Below are 24,411 nucleotides of genomic sequence, written 5' to 3'. Positions count from 1 at the left end.
TCCCCCACCGATTACCTACCTTACGTTACTGCACTATTGGGCTCCCGGTCTCCACCTCTTTACAGGCCTAAGGATCTCCACTCCCATTGTGAAGGGACCTCCAGAGATCTGTACCAAAACAATGAGATAAGGGATTGTTAAATAACTTTACGTGACCATGCTCCCGACAAGATGGCCTGTGCAGTAGCATGGCTCTGCTTATGCGTGGCTGTTTGCTCCGTGGCACTGCACAGCGCGGACGCACTTGTTCCGACGGGGGCTCAAGGAGGGTTTTTGTTTTTCAAGTCACAGGTGTCTTTAAAAAAAATATTATAAATAAATATGGATACTAGAAATCCAGTTTCCCATATTTATCATCATTTGAGTTTAGAAGATCTAAAGAAAAACTAACTGTATTAAGGTGACCCCTATACCATATAAATACTTGACTAGAGACGAATTTGAAATATCACTGTTAAAGTGCCCTTGCATACATTTTTTTTTTTTAAATCCTCTCTCCACTGCATTTCATCCACTCTATCATGCCCGGGCCTAGTCAGAGGCGGGACCTGTACCCTCCTCCCCCATCTGTGATCCTTTTTTTTTCTAGTCTAAATAGGACCACTTTTCTAGGATGCCTTGATACAGAGATCAGGGCCACTTGGGCCTAGCACCCATCCAATCCACACTAGTTGTTTTTGACAATAGTGATGTAATTTCTTGCCCATAGCCTATAGCCTATAACTGTCCCTCTCTTGGAACTAAATCTTTGTCTAATGCCAAATGTCTTTTTATTATTTAATATTTATATATCACTGGCACCTTCTGCAGCATATTACAGAGTACATAATCATGTCACTGACTGTCCTCAGAGGAGCTCACAATCTAATCCTACCATAGTCTAAATTTCCTACCATATTATAATATATTTATTATATAGCACTGACCTCTTCTGCAGCACTGTACAGAGTACATAGTCATGTCTGACTTGCCTCAGAGGAGCTCACAATCTAATCCTACCATAGTCTAATTTCCTACCATATTATAATATATTTATTATATAGCACTGACCTCTTCTGCAGCACTGTACAGAGTACATAGTCATGTCTGACTTGCCTCAGAGGAGCTCACAATCTAATCCTGTCTAATGTCCTACCATATTATAATTATGTATTTATATAGCACTGACATCTTCTGCAGCACTGTACAGAGTCATGTCACTGACTGTCATCAAAGGAGCTCACAATCTAATCCTACTATAGTCATCCTAGTCATAGTCCGTACCAAGCTACATACGATTTGCATTCAATTTGCACACAAGATTAAATTATTTGCGTCACCTCACTAGTTGCGGTTGCTATGGGCAATGAGGCCTGTATGAAGCTGTGTCTTCCTTCAGGCGATCACCTCACTAGTTACAGTTGCTATGGGCAATGAGGCCTGTATGAACAGTATCATCCCTCAGGCGATCACCTCACTAGTTGCAGTTGCTATGGGCAATGAGACCTGTATGAGACTGTGTCATCTCTCAGGCGATCACCTCATAGCTCCCCGCTGTCCTCCGTGCCTCGCCTCACGCACTCTGCTTGGTTCAGCGCCTTCTTCCCACCCTAATGCTCCTTCCATATCATCACATAGCTGCGCAGTCTCTGCCCTTCAACCTCCACAAAGCTTCCATTACCATTTGGCTGCGGATCCTTGTTTACAGATGGACGCTGATTAATATGGCTGGCTGTAAATATCAGGCGCAGATGTTCCGAGCAGGAAGTGGATTCAGAGGAACAAGTGGCGGATGGTGAATGTCGCCTGTGACAGTTTACATTAAAGGGCCACTGTCGCAAAAAACCTCATTTAAAATACATACATAGAAAATAGACATTTGTCTCAGGCAAAAAGTAATTTATAATACATTTTACTCTGTTGTCACTTGAGGTACCCCATACATGTAGTGGTTTTGGCAGCCGATCGACCGAGACTGATCTCTCCCTGATCTGTTGGTCGCCATAAACTGCAGGCCAATTCCCGATCGACTTTTAGCAATAAAGAGAGCCCGAGATGGGCTAAGAAAAAAAAAAAGTAGGCTACCTGATCCGCAGGGCTGAGCAGATCAGGTAGCTGCAAAAACTGCCGCTCCCCGTCACTCCTGTGGGCCGCAATGGCCCACTTTCACTTGCATGACCTCTGGGTCACGACGCTGCACTGAGAGGCTGTGTTGTCTCTCATAGCGTGCAGGGAGGCGGGGGAGCAGCAGGAGGCGTGGCCAGGGGAGAGCTGCCCAATGGCAGCTCAAGAAACCCTGCAGGAACGCCCCTGGCAGGAGTTTTGAACAGGGAATCCCTCTCCGCTGTGTTTACCTCCGAGTTAGCGACAAATATTGTTGCTAATCTCATGGGGGGGGGGGGGGAGAACGGGAGGCAGAGAGCGGCGGTTGGGGGACACAGAGACATGTCATTAGACAGCGAACATGTCTCTGTGTCCCATCTGCCCTCCGAAGATCCACCTTGGAGTCTCTTTGGCTTGTGGGAATCTGACTTGTCACGCCACCCCCGGCCGCTGTCCCCATGCTTGCAGTTCTCCTATACCTGTGTTGCTGCTGTCCTCATGTATGCCACATGCTATATGCCAGTAGTCACGTGGGGACAAATTGTGGAAAATACGGCAGGCAGTAGCGGAAGGCATGACGGGTAAAGTATAACTGCGCAGGAGGAATTGGCTGGGGGGGCAGCGGCCGTGAATTTGTCACATTAGTCCATGATCATCGCACGCCGTTACTACCACACACCCAATCGAGCATGTCGGCGCGAGATCTTCCAGCATGCCGTATTGATACACGTGTCAGCCCAAAATTGGTTGCATCCTCGATTGGGCATGCTCCTGGTGACACCAATTTTTATCTGATTTAATTATAATTATCGGATGGTCGGTCGGCCACCAAGCCAAGTTATCTATGGGCACCTTTACAGTAGGCAGTGAAAATCTGACAAGTTTTGGACTAGCCCATCTCCTTGTGGGAGATTCTCAGTATTTTCTTTCGTTAATAAAACAAAACAAAAAAAAAAAAGCAATTCCCGGAAAGGATGTATATAAACATGCTGGCCAGCCTTCCTACTTGTTTGCACTTTATATTGGTAGCTGGACTGAGCAACTGAAATTCAGTAAGCACTTTAGAAAACAATGAGAATCCCCCGTGAGGAGAAAAAAAATAGGCCAGTGATCTGCAAACGTGGCTCTCCAGCTGTTAAAGGCAAATGCATTGTGGGATTTGTAGTTGAGTCATGACTGTGGCCGTCAGACTCCTACAATGCATTGTGGGACTTGTAGTTCCTTAACGGCTGGAGAGCCAAGTTTGCAGTTCACTGAACTAGGCCAAAACCTGTCAGATTGCTAAAACCTACTTTAAAGAGACTGTAGAAAAAAAAACCTCTGTGGGATACTTGCCTCCAGAGGGCCTCTGTATCTTAATGAGGCTTCCCCCATCCAGGAATCCAGCGCTGGCAGGCCCCAAAATCACAGCCGGCAAAGGAAAGGTCAGCTGTGGCACAGGTGCAGTAACGCCTGCAATATTCACCTTCAGGGCCGGTTCAAGTAACAATCGGGCCCTACGGCAAAATTAGCCTGGGGGCCCCCCAGCAGACACCCCCGACCAAAAAGCATCATTAGAGGCCCTTTGTTGCTGCCAAATTTACCTCCTGGGCCCCTGAGCTGGCTACTGACCCTCCTCCAATCACCTCCCAACTTAACAGACTCTGCAGAGTCCCTGGGGAGCAACAGTTAAGATGGGGGAGGGACACCTTGGGGGCCCCTACAGGCTCTGGGGCCCTGGTGCAATTGCCTATTTTTTCCTATGGTAGCTCCGGCCCTGTTCACCTTCCCCCGCTTCGGCACAGTAGCGGCTCTCCGCTTTGGGCTCTGGCGGAAATAGCTGAGCCTGATCAGGCCTGTTCTCCCGCGCAGGCGCAAGACGCCTGCGCAGTAGAGCGAACCCGATTGGGCTTGGCTATTTCCAATTAAGCCTAAGAGGAGAAACGCTACTGCACCTGCGCTGGACCGCTGTAGGTAAATATTTTACCTTGCCGACGTTCAGGGGCTGCCAGCGCTCGATCGCCAAAGCCGAGGAGGATGGGGGAAGCCTTGTTAGGATCCAGAGGCTTTCTCCCCAAAAGTGAAGGGAGGGGGGGGGTGAAGAGTAACTGCATTTTATATTCTAAATGCAGGGAATTCCAGACTTGTGAGCGCTGCCAATACCAACCTCCAACCTGCCGCAATGTCAGGGACTCCCTGCACTGTGCCCATGCAGAGGAGGGACACAGGGGGACAAACGGACAACATAGGAACACAAAGGGGCATAGAGGAGAACACAAGGGAGACAGGAGAGGTACAAGGGGGCATAATCCACAAGATGCCCCCTTCACCATGGATGCACCAGGCTTAGTATATTTTTTTCCCCTGGTTTATGTCCTCTAAATCTAGGTGCGTCTTATGGTCCGGAGCGTCTTATAGTCCAGAAAATGCAGTACTCTGTACTGCACTGTGGATCATGTCTGCACTATAGAACTACTAAATAATAAAAATACGGCATTAGTCAAGGGGATTTAGTTCCAAGAGAGGGACAGTTCTAGGCTATGCGCAAGAAAATGGCATAACTATTGTCAAAAACAACCAGTATGTGGCTTGTATGTGCGTTTGGCCCCAGTTGGCAAATCTCTGTATCCAGGCATCCTAGTAAAGTGGTCTTATTTAGACTTTTGATGGCAAATTGATAACTATGCATACATACAAGTACAGTTATCCTATAAAACTACAGGCTCATTTCACATACAAGTACAGTTATCCTATAAAACTACAGGCTCATTTCACATACAAGTACAGTTATCCTATAAAACTACAGGCTCATTTCACAAAGAATGTAAGCTATTTTGAAATCCGTATTAGACAATGGCCAGATCATTTCAGCTCTGATAAGAATCCCCAACTGAGTATTTAGTCTGGCTTTGCCCCATAATGATTATAGCTGAGTCAGTCTTCTGTGATGTCTTTTCAAGCCCAAGCCTGCCCCCTTGTAGCTCTGCTTTCCTGCTACGAGGATACATAGCAGGAAAACAGAGCCACAGGGGGCAGACTTGGGCTTAAAGGGACATCACAGAAGACTGACTCAGCTATAATCATTATGGGGCAAAGCCAGACCGAATGCTCAGTTGTGGATTCTTAGCAGAGCTGATAAAAAGAAGACTTAGCAGTGAAGAATGAAGCAGAGAGCAGGGTAGGTGTTTACTGTCATGTTCCCATTGATATATATGATAAAATACATAAGGGTGCTTCATCTCTGGTTCTCTGGACCTGGAGAATGGGGGTTGGGAGGAGAGGAGGTGAACCACAAAAAGATAAACTGTCCACCTCCACCCCGTCGCCATTAATGCTACAATCTGTCAGTCTGAAGGCTGTGCCCTAGGGGTATGCCCGATTTGTCAGGACCCATGAAGCGTCCCTGCGGTCCCCGTCCCCCCCCCCCCCCCCCCCAGCAGAGGAGGGGGAGGACAGGCTGTAGGAGGCAGCAGACATGGAATAACATTTTGGGGGATAGGAAGCAGGACAGATGAGCTGGAAGAGGAAGGCACAGATTCAGCAGATGAGGGAAATAGTTGTTGGAATGCATTAAGCATGTCTAGCATGAGTAATTCATAATGAGATAAAAACATCCTGAGTCCAAATACTCCTCTTCCCAGCCGCCCGGAGTAACGGAGAGCTGAGGGTCAAACACTGAGAATTCCACCGAAACGGCATAAAAATGTCCTGGGGGATAAATACTTCATGATGATGCTAGCTAACTTTAAGGTGCCCATTAACGGTACAATTTTTTCTTCAGATTAGATCTTTGACGCGATTTAAACAATCCTAACTAATCAGAAGGCAATTATTGATTGTTCCCATTAACATAACAAATTTAAGAAGGTTTTGCATTCCAATTCGATCATAAAATCCAACTTTCAGATATTTACTATTACTTTTATAGTCCACTAAAGAATTTTCACATTGATTTAAGCCACACACTCAGGGCCGAGGCATAGGCTGGAGAGGCTCCAGCCTCAGGGCGCAGTGTAGGAGGGGGGTGCACAATTCATTCAGCTGTCATTCCTAATTGTGTATGAAGCAGAAATAAATAAGAAAAGGGGATACATGGCAGTGACTGCAAGCCAGATAACTAGATATTAAGGTGTTGGGGAGGTTGTGGGCCCTGTGGCCCTCTTAGCAGGGCCGGGCCGAGGCATAGGCTGGAGAGGCTCCAGCCTCAGGGCGCAGTGTAGGAGGGGGCGCAGAATTCATTCAGCTGTAATTCCTAATTGTGTTTGAAGCAGAAAGAAATAAGAAAAGGGGATACATGGCAGTGACTGCAAGCCATATAACTAGAGATTAAGGTGCTGGGGAGGTTGGGGGCCCTGGGGCACCTATTAGTCTAATAGCAATCAGTGTGTGTTGGCTGGGGTGGGAGAGATGGGGGGGCGCACTTTGGTGTCTCAGCCTTGGGTGCTGAAGGATCTTGTCCCGGCTCTGCCTCTTAGTCTAATAGCAATCAGTGTGTGACAGCTGGGGTGGGAGGGATGGAGGGGCGCACTTTGGTGTCTCAGCCTTGGGTGCTGAAGGACCTTGTCCCTGCTCTGCACACACTGCACAGTTTTCTATACAATTAGATCACAAACATTGAATCGAAAGAACAAATTTAAAGGAAAAATTGTACCGTTAATAAGCAGCTCCAAAGTGGACCAATCAAATGGTGTTGCCCATTATATTGTATAAATGGGCTTTGGATTAAAATTTCTACTCCAAAGGTTGATTTACGCAGCTGCCGGACAAATGTTTGTCTGCTACTGGGTCAGAAAAGCGTTTTCATTGTGTTTGAGCTCCCAGGGGGATAGATGGGCTGTAACTGCCAAAGCCACAGACTGCAGAAGCTACATGTAGCCACTCGACTGTAAATTGTGTGAGATGGACAATCCTATTCATCTCCATGATGTTGCATTTGTGATAAATTGGATCCTGATTGGCTGGGGACAGACCTGTCTAAACCAGCGCTAAATCATTTGCATCTCAATGACCTACCCTAGTTATCGCCTATAGAAGTTTTAAAACTCCCTCTCTGGCCACTCCCCTGCATGACTGAGTCATCCAATTTTATGCTAATTTATATATATAAAAAAAATAATCTACAGCTTGGAAATTGACCAATGAAATGCAGTAGTTGCTACAGCATTTGATTGGACCATTTCCAAGCTACACAAATTACAACTGCTTCGAATTCTTAGCCTTTCATTCACCATCCCATTTCCTCACTGTGGCTAAAGCTGAACACTCGCCCGACACAGGAAGACAGATCCCAGCGACGTCCCCCGACGACACACATTCCCCGGTCCATCACCCTGGTGGCAGGTACGCACAACGGCACACGGCAAGCGTGAACAGGAAGTCACGTGATCTACGTTGTAGAGTCATCTAATCTTACAGCAGTGACAATCGTTATCGCATCGCCAAACGTCATTCACGTAATCTCGTGACTGTACCGATGTTGCAAGATTGCAGAAACAATTGCTCATTGCTTAAAAAAACAAAAACAACCGCTGTGGTGGGTACGAGCCTTAATTCCCAACTATTAGCCTGGTGCACACATCCAACTTTGATTGGACGATGTACCATTTCCATGTAGTATGAGAGCTTACCTACACAATCTGCTCATAGCATTCACAAACTATTGGCCCTCATACTACATGGTAAAATTGTCCAATCAAAATTGGATGTGTGTACCAGGCTTTATAATGCTTAAAGAAAGACTGAAGCCCATTGAAATAATACTTTTTACCTGCTACTTATTTTTACCTAATGTTAGCAGTGCTGAAACGCCACATTCCCGCGGCAGAACAAGGGTTTTATACCCCCCAAATCCCCAGGGCAAAAATTGGGAAGCGCTTCCTGGTAGAGGCAGAGCTTTGAGCTGTAGCTTTGCCTCTATTGGAGTCAATCTCCATGCGGATCTCCGCCTGTCCCCACCCCTCTGTCTTCTTTCACTGAGAGGGACGGGGAGAGGCGGAGCTTGACTCCAGCAGAGGCAGAGCTACAGCGCAAAGCTCTGCCTCCCACGGGCAGCAAAATCCACAACCTGGAAAGTCATGGAATTTTGCCCTGAGGAGTTGGGGCAGTGTTGCCAACAGCCCGTAAATTTACTGGCATAAAGTAAATTGTTAGAAATTTAGCTGCCCGTGAATGCCGTAAGGAATTCAGCAGAGTCCGTAAAGGCAGCCAGTCGGCCGCCCTGTAAGCAGGAGGGGAGCAGAGAAGAGGGAGAGCTGTGGGCACAGTGAGGACGTCGCCCCCCCCCCCCTTCCCTCACCTTGGGGCTCTCCCTCCCTCGCTCTCTCCTCCAGAACTAAGACTTGTGTGGCGGCTGGCAGCGGGCGGAACTTACCTCCATCTCGTTCCAAACGCAGGAAGTTCTGGTGCCACTGCTCTGGACCACACTAGCGGCAAATCCATTAGACCATCCAGCGCCTGCAACGAGATGGAGGTAAGTTCTGCCAGCCACCGCACAACACTTAGTGCTGGAGGGGAGAGCCCCAACATGAGGGAAGGAGAGGGGAGATGGCCCCCTTCCCCACAGCTCTCCCTCTTCTCTGCGCTGCTCCCTTCCTGCTGGGGGCACACCTGGCTACCTATACCCCTGCCTACATATACTGGGGACCTATACCCCCGACTACATATACTGGGGACCTATACCCCCGACTACATATACTGGGGACCTATACCCCCGACTACATATACTGGGGACCTATACCCCCGACTACATATACTGGGGACCTATACCCCCGACTACATATACTGGGGACCTATACCCCTGGCTACTTGTTCTGGGGACATCTCTACCCCTGGCTACCTGTTCTGGGGAAACCTATAGACCTAGGAATACCTATTTTTGGGGAACTGCTGCTGTCTTAAGTGTATTTTGGGGAACTGCTGCCAGATTATGTGTATGTTGGGGGAATCTCTGCCAGATTATGTGTATGTTGGGGGAATCTCTGCCAGATTACGTGGATTTTTGGTGAAATGCTATAAGATTACATGTATTGTGGGGGAAGGGGGGAAACACTATGGCAGAGCTCAAACTTCCCCAGCAGACCTTTTACAGACTAAAATCATGTATATTTGGCCCCACCCATGACCACGCCCACATTCTGTTTCGTGACCACGCCCATTTTTGTCAGTAAAAACAATCTTTTGTCAGTAATTTTTTTGGCATTTGTCAGTAAAAAATAACGTGAAAGGTTGGCAACACTGGGAATCCGGCGTTTCAGCAACGTTAACATTGCTTAACATAAATAGCAGGTAAAAATAAGTCAGACAGACGACAGCGCTCAAGGTTGCACCTGGAATGTAGACCAACAGAGGCAAAGCAGAGCCCCTCTCGGACTAAATGCATGCCTTGAATACAAATCAGATGCAAATGATGTGCTAATTCTAATCTAAAAATTTGGAAGTGAATGTGAAGCAGTGAATGCAGCTAGCCATTAGTATACTTGCGTTCAATATGCACAGTGGGAGACATGGCAGCGCTTTCAAACAAAACTTATCCTCTATAATAAAACTCTGTCTCTGCGTCCCATGTCCCTGTGTGTCCCATGCACTCTACGCATGTGCAGGGATGCAGAGACACAGAGAGAGTGACGCACGACAAGCGATGACGAGCCGGCGGGGGTGGGCGGGCAGGCATGTCGTGCGCGCGGCAGGTGCGGGCGCATGTGCAGTGACAGACTTAGCACGTTTTTAAACAGGCTTAGGTCCACTAGTACCTGAATGATTTATATGCATTGATGTGCAGAGCTCCAATAACTGGACTAAATTACACAAATAGCACTCACTACAGGCAAAGGGGGGTGTTGGCTTCAGTGATAATGTGTGCACACATTATTACCTAATAGACTTCCCCACGGCGGTGACGTACCCCCATTTTATGAAATGTGTATACCATTTGATAAGCAGCATGAGGAATATTATGTTTTTATCGTTAGATTAGTGTTAGGAATTCCCCGCGGGGGTACTTCACGGCTGTGGGGAAGTCTATTAGGTAATAATTTGTGCACACATTATCACTGAAGCTAACACCCCCCCCCCCCCCCCTTTGCCTGTAGTGAGTGCTAGTTGTGTAATTTAGTCTAGTTATTGGAGCTCTGCACATCAATGCAAATAAATCATTCAGGTATAAGTTTTGTTTGAAAAGCGCTGCCATGTCTCCCACTGTGCAGGTAAAATAAGTAATCTGCCCTTCATCTTTAATGGATGAAGGGCAGATTTTTGAAGGCTTGTGAGAGGAAAACAGGAGCAGTTGTGCAAAGTAACAAATCAGAATCCTCGATCAGAGACTCTGTTTCAGTCTTGTCCCTCCCCTCCCGTTAGTTTTAAGAAAATTGTCCTAAAGACAAAACTGAGACACTGAAGCGAAAAACAATTTATGATGTATTGAATTGGTTGTGTAGTATGGATAATTACTAGAGTATTAGAAGCAAAAAAAAATTATCTTTTTCAGTTATATAGTTTTTTTTTATAACATTGCATCATTCTCTAATATTTGCAGTTTACACACTACTCTGCATTCTAAATGATTTTACAGAGCAGGCTAGTGAACTATTCACCTGTCCTCTGCAGAAGAAAAAAAACAAATACAATGACTGACAGTTGAGATAACAAGCTTCAGAAGACAGAGCTCTCTGCAAGCTCAATGGCTCTTTTGCATAGATAACAACTGGAGTTTATCAACTCTTCCTGTACTGGAAATAATATTAGACTTATGTCTCTGCTCCTAATGTTTTGTTTCTTAGCTGTACTACACATGCAAAGCATCATATAAAAAAAAAATTCCGCTTCAGTGTCTCTTAAAGCCTTGTAACTGACGGCTAGCGATGGTAAACTGAATGCAAATAATGCAGAGCCGATGCGCCTTATGAGATTTTATGCTAATTTCATGCAAATACATCTAGTCTGTAATTAGACTAATCAAAATCATCAGCTGCTGCATTTTGATTGGTTGAATTCCAAGCTGCATAAACCTTCACAAAATTAACTAAAAGTTTGCATCTTTCGCATAGGTCAATGAGATGCCATTAGGTGTAAATTACAACTGTTATATCCAACTTAATGTCCAGTCCAGTAACTTTGTGGAATTCTTTAAACCAGAGAGCATGCTTTAAATCTTCTCCACTTAGGGGTGAATTAAACCTCCCAGGTGTCTGTTGCTCATCCTCACTTCCTGTCCCGTGGACCCCCAAGGTTATGTGAAATTATATGGGAGTCCAAGGAACAGGAAGTGAGGGGTAAATGTACTCATTGCGTGTACAGACAGCAGAAGTTTTAACTCTTCCCCAATTTAACAGTATCTGTTCACCTTCACCCTAGGTCCAGTCCGAACTGCTGAAAAAATGGAAGCGATGGAAACTGGGGAAGGACATTGAAGAAGAGTACAAGCACACGTACAGCCAGCCCCCCCGGGCCGGGATCGGCAGCATCTGCGAGAAGCACAAACTGGTGGACAGTTGTAACAACGGGGCCAGCAAGTCCCTACATAGCGAGGGTCTCTGGTACCACGAGAAGACTGGCAGCACCACTGAACACATCACTCTGAGCGAGCGGCAACACAGCTTCGAGTTCCCAGACACCAGTTCCGAACATGTCTTCTAAGCCTCACCGGTAGCCTTATTGACCTGTAGACCAAGGCCTGGCAGTTCTGGGAATTTATCACTCTGTGGACAACAAATCTCACAGCAACAAAACTCATACCCCACAGTCACCTAACAGTGCCACGTCTGGATACAGAACATTCATGGGCCCGTAAGCTTGCCGGCGTTTCACGACGTATATAATTGTTTTATTAGTCCTGCTGGTCTCAACAAGACAGTAAAATAAGGCCCCTCGACACCCTACAAAATGTGATTTAAAGGGACCTTCCTAATCTAAGCTTGTGCTGAAACTTACAGTTTATAAAGCACAGGTCTACCCTGGGGACAAACATTACCTCTGCTCTTGGAGCTAACCTGCGGCATGCTGGGATACAGGTCTACCCTGGGGACAATGTTACTTCTGCTCTTGAAGCTAACCTGCGGGATGCTGGGATACAGGTCTACCCTGGGGACAATGTTACCGCTGCTCTTGGAGCTAACCTGTGGCATGCTGGGATCCCTGAAGAGAACTTTGGAACGTTCATACAGGAATATTGTATCAAGAGATTTGATGTTCCAGAATTGACTGATTGACAGTATTAAATGGATGAACCAATATTCAGGACAAAAAAAAACTTCTACAACTGTGATGCTAACGGCACACAGAGACGATGGAATGTACCTAAACTCATGTGGCTGTTAACGTTTTTAAGACTGAGGTGGCTTGTCACCATACACAGTGACTGGCTCACTGCTCGTGTTGGGTCACCAGACAGGAACAATTATAGCAGCCTGCAGATACTACCAAGCTGTTACCAGAAAGGATCTCCTGCCCCACCCACCTACTCTCTATTGTCTAAACACACAAAGATTTTTACTTGCAGTGCCAGCTACTGGCGAATTGTGGTAATGTGACATGACCAGAATATTATGCACATAAATAGCACTGACATTTCCACTGAATAACTTTTGTCACTAATTCACTTCTCAAAGGAGCTCACAATCAAATCTGAACCGAAGTCCTAGTTCTAAAGCCTCGTACTCCCATAGGAGGCATGTCATTTGGCAGGGATCTGGGCATTGTAAGGCTCCCTACCAGCGCTTGGCTGAATTGATCCACTGGGCTTATCTCTGCCTTCAAGGGTGGGCTGTAAACACGCTAGATAGTGATGGTCACGTCTAGGAGAACTCAGAGAAGAATGTGATCAGAGCTTTGATCAGCTGATAGGTTTGCAAATCACATGTTTTTGCACGAGTTCTCCTAGACGTCACCGACACTAGATTCTTGGCAGAGATAATCGTAATTTGCCACATTGGTTGAGTATCATTTAGTTTGTGTATACGCATCCAATTTTCCCACTTCCATGTAGTATGAGAGTTTGCCTACACAATCTGCTCATAGTATTTAAAGTCTGTTAGCCCAATTACCACATGGTAAAATTAGCCAATAAACGCACCCTAAGGCCATTTTTGTTTAAAGGGAAGGTTTAGGGACTAACAAAAAAAAAGAAATAAAAATCCATATCCACTTACCTGGTGCTTCCTCCACCCCGTGGAAGGCAGGAGGTGCCCTCAGCGCCGCTCCGCAGGCTCCCGGTGGTCTCCAGTGGCCGACCCGACCTGGCCAGGCTGGTCTTCTTCTGCGCTACAGAACTACTGAGCCTGCGCAGTACAGCCCGGAGGACGTCCGATGCGGCGTGAAACGCACAATGGAGCGCAGAAGAAGCCCGGCCTGGCCGCCGGCCAGGTCGGGTCGGCTACCGGGAGCCTGCGGAGCAGCGCCGAGGGCACCTCCTGCCTGCCATGGGCTGAAGGAAGCCCTAGGTAAGTGGATATGGATTCTTATTTTTTTTTTTTTTTTTTTTGTTAGTCCCTGAACATTCCCTTTAAGTGTGTGTTCTTGGGATGTGGGCGGAAACGAGAGTGCCTAAAAGTACCCTAAGGAAACCTGTACAAAAACCATGTAGATAGCGCCTTCCAAGACTTGAACCTTGGCACCCCCCTCCCAACCTTGAAACTGCAAGTTTTAAAGAGACACTGAAGCGGAAAAAAAAATATGATATAGTGAATTGGTTGTGTACTATGAATAATTACTAGAAGATTAGCAGCAAAGAAAATATTCTCATACTTTTATTTTCAGGTATATAGTGTTTTTTCTAACATTGCATCATTCTATATTATGTGCAGATTACACAACACTCAGCATTCAAAATTAGTCTTTCAGAGCAGTCTGAAGTAATGACCTCTCTTCTAGCAGAGGAAAAGTAAACAGTTCACTTACAGTTGAGATAATAAAAGTCAGATAACAGCCCTCTCCACGACTAACTTAGTCGGAGAGCTTAATGGCTTGTTTGCATAGAGATAACAACTGGAGTTTCTGAACTCTTCCTGTACTGGAAACAATTAGACTGATGTATCTGATCTTAATGTTTTATTTCTTAAGGTGGCCATACACTGGTCGATGTGCCATTAGATCGACCAGCTGACAGATCCCTATCTGATCGAATCTGATCAGAGAGGGATCGTATGGCTGCCTTTACTGCAAACAGATTGTGAATCGATTTCAGCCTGAAACCGATCACAATCTGTTCAGCTGCTCCTGCCGCCTGTCCCCCCCCCCCCCCGTATACATTACCTGAGGCTGGCTCCCGGGCGTCTTCTCCGCACTGCACCGCACCGCTGTTCTTGCTCCATCCCGGCGCTTCCTGTGTTACTCCGTGACCAGGAAGTTCAAATAGAGCGCCCTCTATTTCAACTTCCTGGTCACCGGAGTGACACAGGAAGTATAAGCGTACACTGGGACATGCGGAAATGCGGTGCAGCGAGGAGAAGAGGACCCCGGAGCCAGCTTCAGGTAATTTATACATGCTCGGATCGGGCCCGAATCGTACGCCGCAAGCGACGCGCTCCTACCGCCGGGCGATCGAGGGTAATTTCCCGCACGGCGCGATCGACGGTCCGATCCGATTTCGGGAGGGAATCGGATCGGCGGGTGCGTTTAGCGCAAGCGATTGGCAGCAGATCCGATCCCAGGATCGGATCTGCTGTCGAAACGGCCGTGAATCGAGCCAGTGTATGGCCTGCTTTAGCTGTGCTACACATACAAATCATAATATCATCATTTTTTTTTCGCTTCAGTGTCTCTTTAAAAGGAAGAACTGTAAATGTTTTGTCGATTAGGGATGGTCAATGAGATGCAAATAGTTTTGCGTTTATGCAGGATTATGCGAATGTTGCATGCAAATTCATGCAGCTTGAAAATAGACCAGTGGTCATTTACCTCAGCAGAATTTGATTGGTTTATATTTTCGAGCTGCATAAATGTGCATAATGCTGCATCACCTCAAAATTATTTGCATCTCACTGCCCATCCCTTGTGCCTATACTGACCGCAAACTAGTCAACCTCTTCTACTCACAGTATATAGGATTGCTCTGTGCCTTTACTGTTAAAGTGGATCCGAGAAAAAACTTTTACTCATTGCATAATTGTGTTTCTTACATATAGTTTATAGGGCATTCCTCATCCTCAAGCCAAATCCTTTTGTTTTAATACTCTAATTCCCTATAAACTAAACAAGCCTCGCCCACAGCTTCTCCAGTGCCTTGGCACTTTGAGTAGCAAGGGCTTATGGGAGCTCAGTCTGGGTAGGAGGAGGAGGAGGTTACTAGCTAGAGATTTCAGAGGCAGAGGGGAGGAGAGGGGAATTAAGTTTTCACAGGCTGAGGGCTGGAGATGCAGATGAGCTTGCCTGTGTTTAATGATTACAAACAGAATATGGCTGCTCTCCTTGTATCAAAGGAAGAAATAATCATATTCTGTTGAAGCTGTATGCAGCCAGATTTGCTGTGTAAACTATCTAAACTTTAGATACGATATATAGACAAGTTACTTGTTATCGTTAGTTTTTTCATCTCGGATCCGCTTTAATAAGCCAGCTGCAGCAAATGTGGATGAAGGTTTTTAAAATCGGCAAGCACATTTTTTTGAAACTTTTTCTAAAGCATTTCTCCCTGCTCCCTTTTTGTGGATTATCTTCCTGCACACCCGTTCCTCCCAGCTCATATTTACTAGCAATAGATGAGTACGGACTATTGATGAGTCATTTCTTACTGTAAACAGTGTGTGTGTGTGTGTGTGTGTGTGGGGGGGGGGGGGGGGGTGTAACAGTGGTATTGTTCCGATGGCTGATGCGGTACACTTGCATTGCTAGCGATACCTCTCCTATGTCGGGACAGACGCTGCTGCTGCACTGCATGTAACCTTATGTGCTGTGACTCAGAAGAGAATCTGTGTGCATTAGAGAGAAGTAACGGGATTAGATCTTATTAGGGTTTGGGAGTTCAGTAAACAGAGCAGCTGATGCGAGTCATTCATTAAACACAGAAGATGGTTAATGAACCTGAGAGCTCAGACCATCCATCTATAATATACAGTATATATCCTAGAGCCTCCCCAGGGAACCAGACGGAAAATACTCATGTTGCTGGAAACTGTATTAATCCAGCTATCTAGGTATATTTACCTTCAGTAGCCAATCAGAGATCAGCTTTTCCTGGCTGGGGTTTAGTAGCGTGTTATTGGATAAAGCACTGAGCAGTTAGAGGAACCCTAACCAAGGACTGAACGTCATCCCAATCAGTAGCTGATACCCCCTTTCCCATGAGAAATATTTTCCTTTTCTCGAATAGATCATCAGGGGAGTCTGTATGGCTGATAGTGGTGAAACCCCTCCCACAGTGTGATGTCATGACCATGGTCCTGCAGGGACGGATCTAAGGGGGGGGGGGGTTGGGGGCAAGCGGGTATCTTGCCCCAGGCGCAGTTTGTTGAATTCTTAAAAAGGCGGCAAAATGAATGGCAGTTTAGGCGCCAAAACCTGACCTTTAGGTGCCAAAACCTGACTTTTAGGTGCCAAAACCTGACCTTGCCCCAGGCGCAACTTGGTCTTGATCCATCCCTGTGGTCCTGACAGTTTCCATTCTGTGAACCTTGTTGCATTGTGAGAAATAACAGCAGTTTCCACCTGCCAAGCAACCAGTATCTCCCTCTTTGCATAGCACTCTCAGTAACAAACATTCCTTACAGATCACCTGGCAGAACTAAAGAGGTCACCACCTGTGATACATTTCAGAATGTAAATCGGGGAGAGGAAAGATTTTACAATGGGAAAACACTGACTAAATCATCTATAAATGTAAAAAATAAGCAATTATATTCATTCTATTATTTTCACTAGAGTTCTTCCTTAAAGGATACCCGAAGTGACATGATAGACATGTGTATGTACAGTGCCTAGCACACTAATAACTATGCAGTTTTCCTTTTTTCCTTTCTCTGCCTCAGAGTTAAATGACAGGTATGTAATTGGCTGACTCAGACAGGAAGTGACTACAGTGTGACCCTCACTGATAAGAAATTCCACTTTATCTCTTTCTTGCTCTCAGAAGCCATTTTCTGCTAGGAAAGTGCTTTATAGTTGGAGTTTCTTATCAGTGAGGGTCACACTGTAGTCACTTCCTGTCTGAGTCAGGACTGAGTCATCCACTTACATACCTGATATTTAACTCTTTCAGGCAGAGAAAGAAAAAAGGGAACAGAGCATAGTTATTTGTGTGCTAGGCACTGTACATACACATGTCTATCTCATCATGCCACATGTCACTTCGGGTATCCTTTAAATCACTCAGACGGGGAAGCACACTTATTTGAACAAATTAAGTCTATGGGCGGCACAAAAATCGCTTTAGGCCGGGAACCCACTACAAAACGCTATCGCTAATCGCAATCGCTAGCATTTTGTATGAACGGTTTGCAATCGATTTCATGAGTTTTCAGGAGCGATTTTAAAAAGTGTAAGCATTTTGCCAGCAGTTGTGTAGCGATTAGCGATTTATCGTTTTAAATTCTGATTGGTCCTTTCAATTAATTGTAATTTTCTTACAGTGTGCAGTAACTTTAAAACGCTAGCAAAATCACTCCGTGCAGGTTTTGATGAGCAATTACGCCAGCGTTTATATACTTTACATTGCAGAAACGCTAACCGCTAACACTAAATGTGAAAAACGCTGCATGTCCTGCGATTTGCCAAACTCAATCTTGCCGGTGGAATTTGGCCCATCCATTAACATTGGCTGTTTAGTGAAATCGCTAGCGGTTTGAATTGCTCCCTAAACGCTCAGTAAAATTGCTCTAGTGGGTTTGAGCCCTCCTTATGCGTTTTCAAACGCAACAAGTGCCGTCTTCCTGCATACTGCATGCAACTCCTATGCAATGCTTTCCAATGGGATTCACATGCGGTTTTGTAACCAAAAAAACAAAAAAACGCTATATTTTTACTACTGTTGAAAAGGGTGATTATTAAAAAGGCAAATACATGAAAAACGCAAACTAGAGAAAATCACGGAAACTGACATGGCAGGAAACACATGAGGCTTAATGCACAAAAGCGCGGTAATATTGCCTTGCACAGACATCGCACAGCAATATTACTGTTAGTACTGGCGAGACTGTTGCTATGGAAACACATTACTAATGAGTGATACCATTAGTAGCATGCATTATCTTAGCAACGGTCATGCTATACGAGTACCCCGGGTTGCGCTAATAGCGTAATTCGCGGTACACAGACCTGGTAGTAATGCCTGGTACACACAATGCAATTTTCCGTCCGACTGACTGTTGAATCTATTAATTCCGACAGGTCTGATCTACAATCGTTTTTATGATCAGTTTTGTGTAGAAGTGATCGGATAATCGATCAGAGAAATGATCGGAAATCTAATGGATGAATCGATTATTTCCGACAAGTCCGATCTATTTGACGGGAAATTGCACCGTTTGTACCAGGTATAATATTGCAGTGTGTTGTCTGTGCACAGTAATATTACCATGGTTACCTGCATCAGGCTCATTGGTTCCTACACTCACAAGTGTGCTCCCAGCCTCAGAGTTTCACAAGTCTATTGCTGATTCCCCTCCCTCACTTAAAGAGGAACTCCAGTGAAAATAATATAATTTTAAAAAAAATGCCCGTTGTAAAATCTTTCCTCTCCCTGATTTACATTCTGACATTTATTCACATGGCGACATTTTTACTGCTGGCAGGTGATGTCACTGGAAGGAGACGCGGCTTGCTTTTTGGCAGTTGGAAACAGCTGTAAACAGCTATTTCCCACAATGCATTGAGGTTCACAGACCGGAAACTGCCAGGACCATGGTCCTCACAGTTTCCTGTGGGAGGCGTTTCACCACAATATCAGCCATACAGCGCCCCCTGATGATCAGTTTGAGAAAAGGAAAAGATTTATCATGGGAAAGGGGGTATCCGCTACTGGATGAAGTTCAATTCTTGGTCACGGTTTCTCTTTAAAGGACAACCGAGATGACATGATGAGCTAGACATGTGTACAGTATGTACAGCGCCAAGCACACAACTAGGCTGGTTTCTTTTTTTCTTCTTTTTCTTCCTCTGCCTGAAAGAGTTAATCAGGTATGCAAGTGACAGTTTCTGTCCAGGTCGGACTACAGTATAGCGCAGGCATGGGCAAACTTGGCCCTCCAGGTGTTGAGGAACTACAAGTCCCACAATGCATTGCAGGAGTCTGACGGCCACAGTCATGACTCATAAAGGCAAATGCATTGTGGGACTTGTAGTTCCTTAACAGCTGGAGGGCCAAGTTTGCCCATTCCTGGTATAGCGTAACCCTCACTAATAAGGAATTACAGCCATAAAACACTTTCCTATCAGTAAATGGCTTCTGAGAGCAGAAAAGAGGTAAAAAGGGACACATTTGAGCTCCGGCATACGCATGCGTCATTGAGCAGAGACTATGAAACAGTAAAACAGAAAAACAAGATGTAAATTAAAAAATAAAACTGTGTGAAATCTAAAAAGATAATTTTTAGGGGAAGGCGGATAGATACAATTGTATATGCATCAGGTAATTTTCACCTCGGATGTCCTTTAAGCGCAACACATGGCACTTGCGTTTCCATGCGATTTTCTCTGTCAGCAACCCTGCTTTGCAATTTCGCTGTGAATCATAAAACATGGATGGGGCATCAGATTATGCAGTTGATGCACATCTGATGTCTCTGCAGATTGCGTCGCATCGCGTTCCCAACATACATTTCCACTAGAAACGTGAATTGCATGTGAATTTTCAGATGCAAAAATCGCATACATGTGATTTATACATGCAAACTCGCACATTTTTTAGGGTGTGATTTTTACAAAGAAGAAGGTAGTACACGTGATTTTCCTGCTTACAACATCCGAAAAATAGCAACATGATTGCCAGGTTTTTTCTGCATGTGATTTTCGCATCTAGTGGAAACCGACCCAGAGCAATTTATTGCTGTGCCAATTTGTCTGCTGAAAAAACGTGCAAATTTGCAACTAGTGCGGTCACATTGAATGGATGTGAAACGCAAATCACTCTGAACTACACTATGCAGAGAGTATGCACATGGGTAGGACCTCTGTAGCGGAAACATGTAAAAGAAAGAGGCATGGGGACATTTTGGCACCCAATTTCAGCAAGTAGAATATTGGTAAATTTACAGATAATCTACATTTTGAAAGTGTAAATGATGATAGTAATAACACAGATACTTTACTACATCTAAACTTAACTCTGTTCTCACACTGAACCCTCCCACTACTGATGCCCCCTCCCCCCCCCCCGATAGCTAACCTTAACCATGCCCCTAAGGCTACCCTTAACCACCCCCCCCCCCCCAACTTCATGGCATTGGCTAGCCTTAACCCCCACCCAATGGCATTGTCTAACCTTAATCCCCTACCCCATGGCTAACCCTAAAGGGACTCCGATCACCTCTCATGAGTATGCCTTTAAAGAGACTCCGACCAGTACTTAAAGATGCATACCTTTCTGTAGCCTGTGCTCTCCTCTTTCATTTGATGCCTGAATCACCGTTCTACACCAAATAGTTTTCGTGCAATTTGAATTTAAAAATTGCAGCTGCCATCTTTAGCTATGTTATAACTTCAGGTCACCCCTGTCTTCTCTGTTAGAGAAGTGCATCACTGACTGAAGCAGGAAGAGGAAGTGACACGCATGGCCATTGCAAGAGGCTCCTCCAGAGGGGTCATAGCACAACTTTGTTGGAAGTCGTCTGGCTTAAAGCATGACCATCAGAGGTGCTCGGAGTCCCTTTAACTACCACCTTCCCACAATTTCACTGCCGCAAAAAAAAAAAAAAAACCTGCAAATATGATAGTTATCACAACTGCACAAACCGCCACAAAATTGGCTTGAGGCCTTCGGAATAAGGTGTACCCAAGGGGAGACAAATAAAGGTTATTCAATGATGTCCCCAGACACTGCATGGCCCTTATTGTGCTCCGCAAGATGACAGCTACCCCTTATAAATTTTATGCAAGTGCATGCAGCTGCTTCATTAGATTGGTCCATTTTCAACTACATGAATTTTGCATTTACTTGGAATTATTAGCATCTTATTGACCATCCCTAGTCTTTTTTTTGTTTATTTTCTTTTTGTTTAACAGCTACACCCAGGGGAAGTATAATTGTTAGTGTCAGGAGGAAGTCCTCAAGTGCCAGGAGAAACTTCCTGCTCTACCCGTGATTAAGCCTCCCTATTGGTCAGTGATGCCACCTATCACACTAAAGGACCAACAGGGACGTTCAGATAACTTTACTGTAAGAGCCACTTAAAGAGGCTCTGCAGTGTGAAAAAATACCTGTTTTTCAGCAGTAACAGCAAACCTGATTCGCTGCATCCACGCGGCAGTACAAGGTCTTTATTGCCCCAAATCTCGGGGCAAAATTCTACAACTTTCAAAGATTTTGCTGCCCGGGGGAGGCAGAGCTTAGCTCTGTAGCTCTGCCTCCAGTCCATTCAATCTCCACTAATTGCCGCCTCTCCCCGCCCCTCTGTCTTCTTTCAAAGAGAGGGGCGGGGAGAGGCGGCAATCTGTGGGGATTGAATGGACTGGAGGCAGAGCTACAGCACAAAGCTCTGCCTCCTCTAGGAAGTAACAGAGGATTGTGCCTGGGGGATTTTGGGGGGGGGGGGGGACGGAGATAAAGACCTTGTACGGCCGCGGGGATGCCTCAAATCATCTTTGCTATTACTCCTGAACAGGATTCTGAAATAAAAACGGGTATTTTTTCCCACTTCAGACTCTCTTTAAATCTTCCCCAGTCTCTGGAAAATATTTATTATATAGCATTGCTGTTTGGGTTTAAAGAGAACCCGAGGTGGGTTTGAAGAATATTATCTGCATACAGAGGCTGGATCTGCCTATACAGCCCAGCCTCTGTTGCTATCCCAAACTCCCCTAAGGTCCCCCTGCACTCTGCAATCCCTCATAAATCACAGCCACGCTGCTGAGAAACAGCTTGTCAGAGCTGGCTGTGTTTATCTCTATAGTGTCAGTCTGCTGCTCTCCCCGCCTCCTGCAGAACTCCAGTCCCCGCCTCCATCCCTTCCCTCCCTGCTGATTGGAGGGAAGGGACGGGGGCAGGGACCGGAGCTATGCAGGAGGCGGGGGAGCAGCTGAGACTGACACTACAGATGTAAACACAGCCTCACAGCATGGCTGTGATTTATGAGGGATTGCAGAGTGCAGGGGGACCTTAGTGGGGTTTGGGATAGCAACAGAGGCTGGGCTGTATAGGCAGATCCAGCCTCTGTATGCAGATAACATTATTTAAACACACCTCGGGTTCTCTAAGTCTGGGAATTTTTTTTCCCTTTGCCCCTTATACTTTCCTAGTGGTCTGGGTAGTCTGTAGTAATGATGGCCAAGTAGATGCAAATAACTTTGAGTTGATGCAAATTTGTATGCAAATTTATGCAGCTTGAAAATTAACCAATTAATTTTACCTCAGCAGGATTTGATTTTCAAGCTGCATAGATTTGCATAAATTTGCATCAACAAGTTATTTGCATATACTTGACCATCACTATTTTGTAGTATTGGTCCAAGCCCCTACCCCATAGAGCCATATCAAGACATACCATGCACTGAAGAGGACCAACAGTCTGAGGCCTCATTCACACCTAAAATTGCAAATGCAAGAGCTTTGCGTTTTTGTGAGCTTTTTTTTCCCCCTCCTGGCGCTCCACTGCGTGCTGCTTTTCTAAGTGCTTTGCCAAAGCGGTTTTGTAATTCACTCCCTGACGCAAGTCAGGAAATTAACTCTTTGACCCGGAAAATAATAAAAACAAAGTACTTATTTTTAAAAAACGCAATTGCCGCATAAAGCAGTTTTGTGAGCGTTTACTATAATGAAAGGTATAGGAAGAGCGATAAACACGTCCCCAAAAATGGTACAGGCAGCGCTTTGCTGAACGCACAGCGCACGAACCGCGCTGCTATGAACCTTCTCATAGAGATTCCTTGCATAAGCGTTTTGTGGGCAATTTTAAAAAATCACCTGCGCTTGAGAAAAGGCTGAAACCGCCCATAGTGTGAACAAGCCCAGAAACAGGCTGTCTGCAGGTGGGGTTAATGTGGCTCTGTAAAATTTAAAAGCCATAGCCTCACCAAACAGCAGTTCTGGATGTGCAACCTTGTGTTCAGGGGCATAAAGAGATGCATCATGGGAACCACCACAGTTGCTCACTTTAACCACTTCAGCTTTCAGTCGTGTTTCACTTTATGCATCTGAGCAATTTTCACCTCCCATTCATTTGCCTATAACTTTATCACTACTTATCATAATGAACTGATCTATATCTTGTTTTTTCCGCCACCAATTAGGCTTTCTTTGAGGGGTACATTTTGCTAAGAGCTGTAAATGCATTTTAACAGGAAGAATAAGAAAAATGGAAAAAAAAAATCATTATTTCTCAGTTTTCGCCCATTATAGTTTTAAAATAATACATGCCTCCATAATTAAAACCCACGTATTGTATTTGCCTAATAGTCCCCCGAGTATTACACCGTTTAAATTATGTCCCTATCACAATGTATGGCGACAATATTTTATTTGGAAATAAAAGTGCATTTTTTTCTGTATTGCATCCATCACTATTTACAAGCTTCTAATTAAAAAAAAAATTGAAATATTTCATCTTTACATAGATATTTAAAAAGATTAGACCCTTAGGTAAAAATTCCTGAGAGAAGCTGTCGCTTTTTCTGCCGGGGAAAGGGATCAATGATCGGGTACCATGTCCCGATTCATTGATCCCCGTGCTAATGAACCGCGGTGCGGGAGCACGTGTGCAAGCGCGCAATCTGCTGTGGGAGCGCACATGGGGCCCTTTGGACGTATACGTCCAAAAGGCCTAACTGGTTAAGTGTGCCTGAGACCAGTGTTTTTGCATCATTTATACTTACCTGGCCTTCCTCCAGCCCTATGAGCACCATGGGCACCATCGCCGTCCTCCCCATCCCCTCCATTCTCCAGTTCTGAGCACTGTTAGTTGGGTCAGTCATGCTCTTCTGCACATGCCTGGCCACCCACAACCCCATAGCAGTATGTTCTTCACCTGCACAATATTACTGCGCAGGCGCAGAATGCTCTTGGCCACATGAGCGAAACGGGTGTGCGCATGGCCAGGCCACGCATGCGCAACTGGGCAATTCTGAAAAAGCTCAGAACGGGAGAACGAAGTGGCTGGGGAGTACAGCGGTGGAGGCCACAGTCCTCATAGGGCTGGAGGATGGCCCAGGTAAGTATAAACCATACAAGTACACTGGTGTCAGGTTTCCTTTGAAGCTGAATAATTGCAAATAACT

At 45.4% G+C, this 24,411-nt stretch overlaps 1 protein-coding gene and 1 long non-coding RNA gene across 8 annotated transcripts in view; one reads left to right on the top strand and one right to left on the bottom strand.

Moving 5' to 3' along the window:
• Positions 1-12,635, top strand: part of GCGR (glucagon receptor) — a 197,060-nt gene extending 184,425 nt beyond the window's left edge. For all 6 annotated transcript variants that reach the window (XM_068263211.1, XM_068263210.1, XM_068263213.1 and 3 more), the window contains one exon: positions 11,410-12,635. In XM_068263211.1, the coding sequence (XP_068119312.1) occupies positions 11,410-11,691 (282 nt within the window). In that variant the 3' untranslated portion in view covers positions 11,692-12,635. The remainder of the gene's footprint in view (positions 1-11,409) is intronic.
• Positions 1-24,411, bottom strand: part of LOC137541745 (uncharacterized) — a 131,524-nt gene that overhangs the window by 14,074 nt on the left and 93,039 nt on the right. For both annotated transcript variants that reach the window (XR_011025260.1, XR_011025259.1), the window contains exon 3: positions 20-108. This is a non-coding gene — a long non-coding RNA (uncharacterized lncRNA). The remainder of the gene's footprint in view (positions 1-19; positions 109-24,411) is intronic.

Source organism: Hyperolius riggenbachi, chromosome 12, assembly GCF_040937935.1.
Source record: "Hyperolius riggenbachi isolate aHypRig1 chromosome 12, aHypRig1.pri, whole genome shotgun sequence".
In the NCBI taxonomy this organism is placed as follows: domain Eukaryota; kingdom Metazoa; phylum Chordata; class Amphibia; order Anura; family Hyperoliidae; genus Hyperolius; species Hyperolius riggenbachi.
The sequence above is the reverse complement of the archived record's forward strand: the minus strand, read 5'-3'. Positions and strand labels throughout refer to the sequence as shown.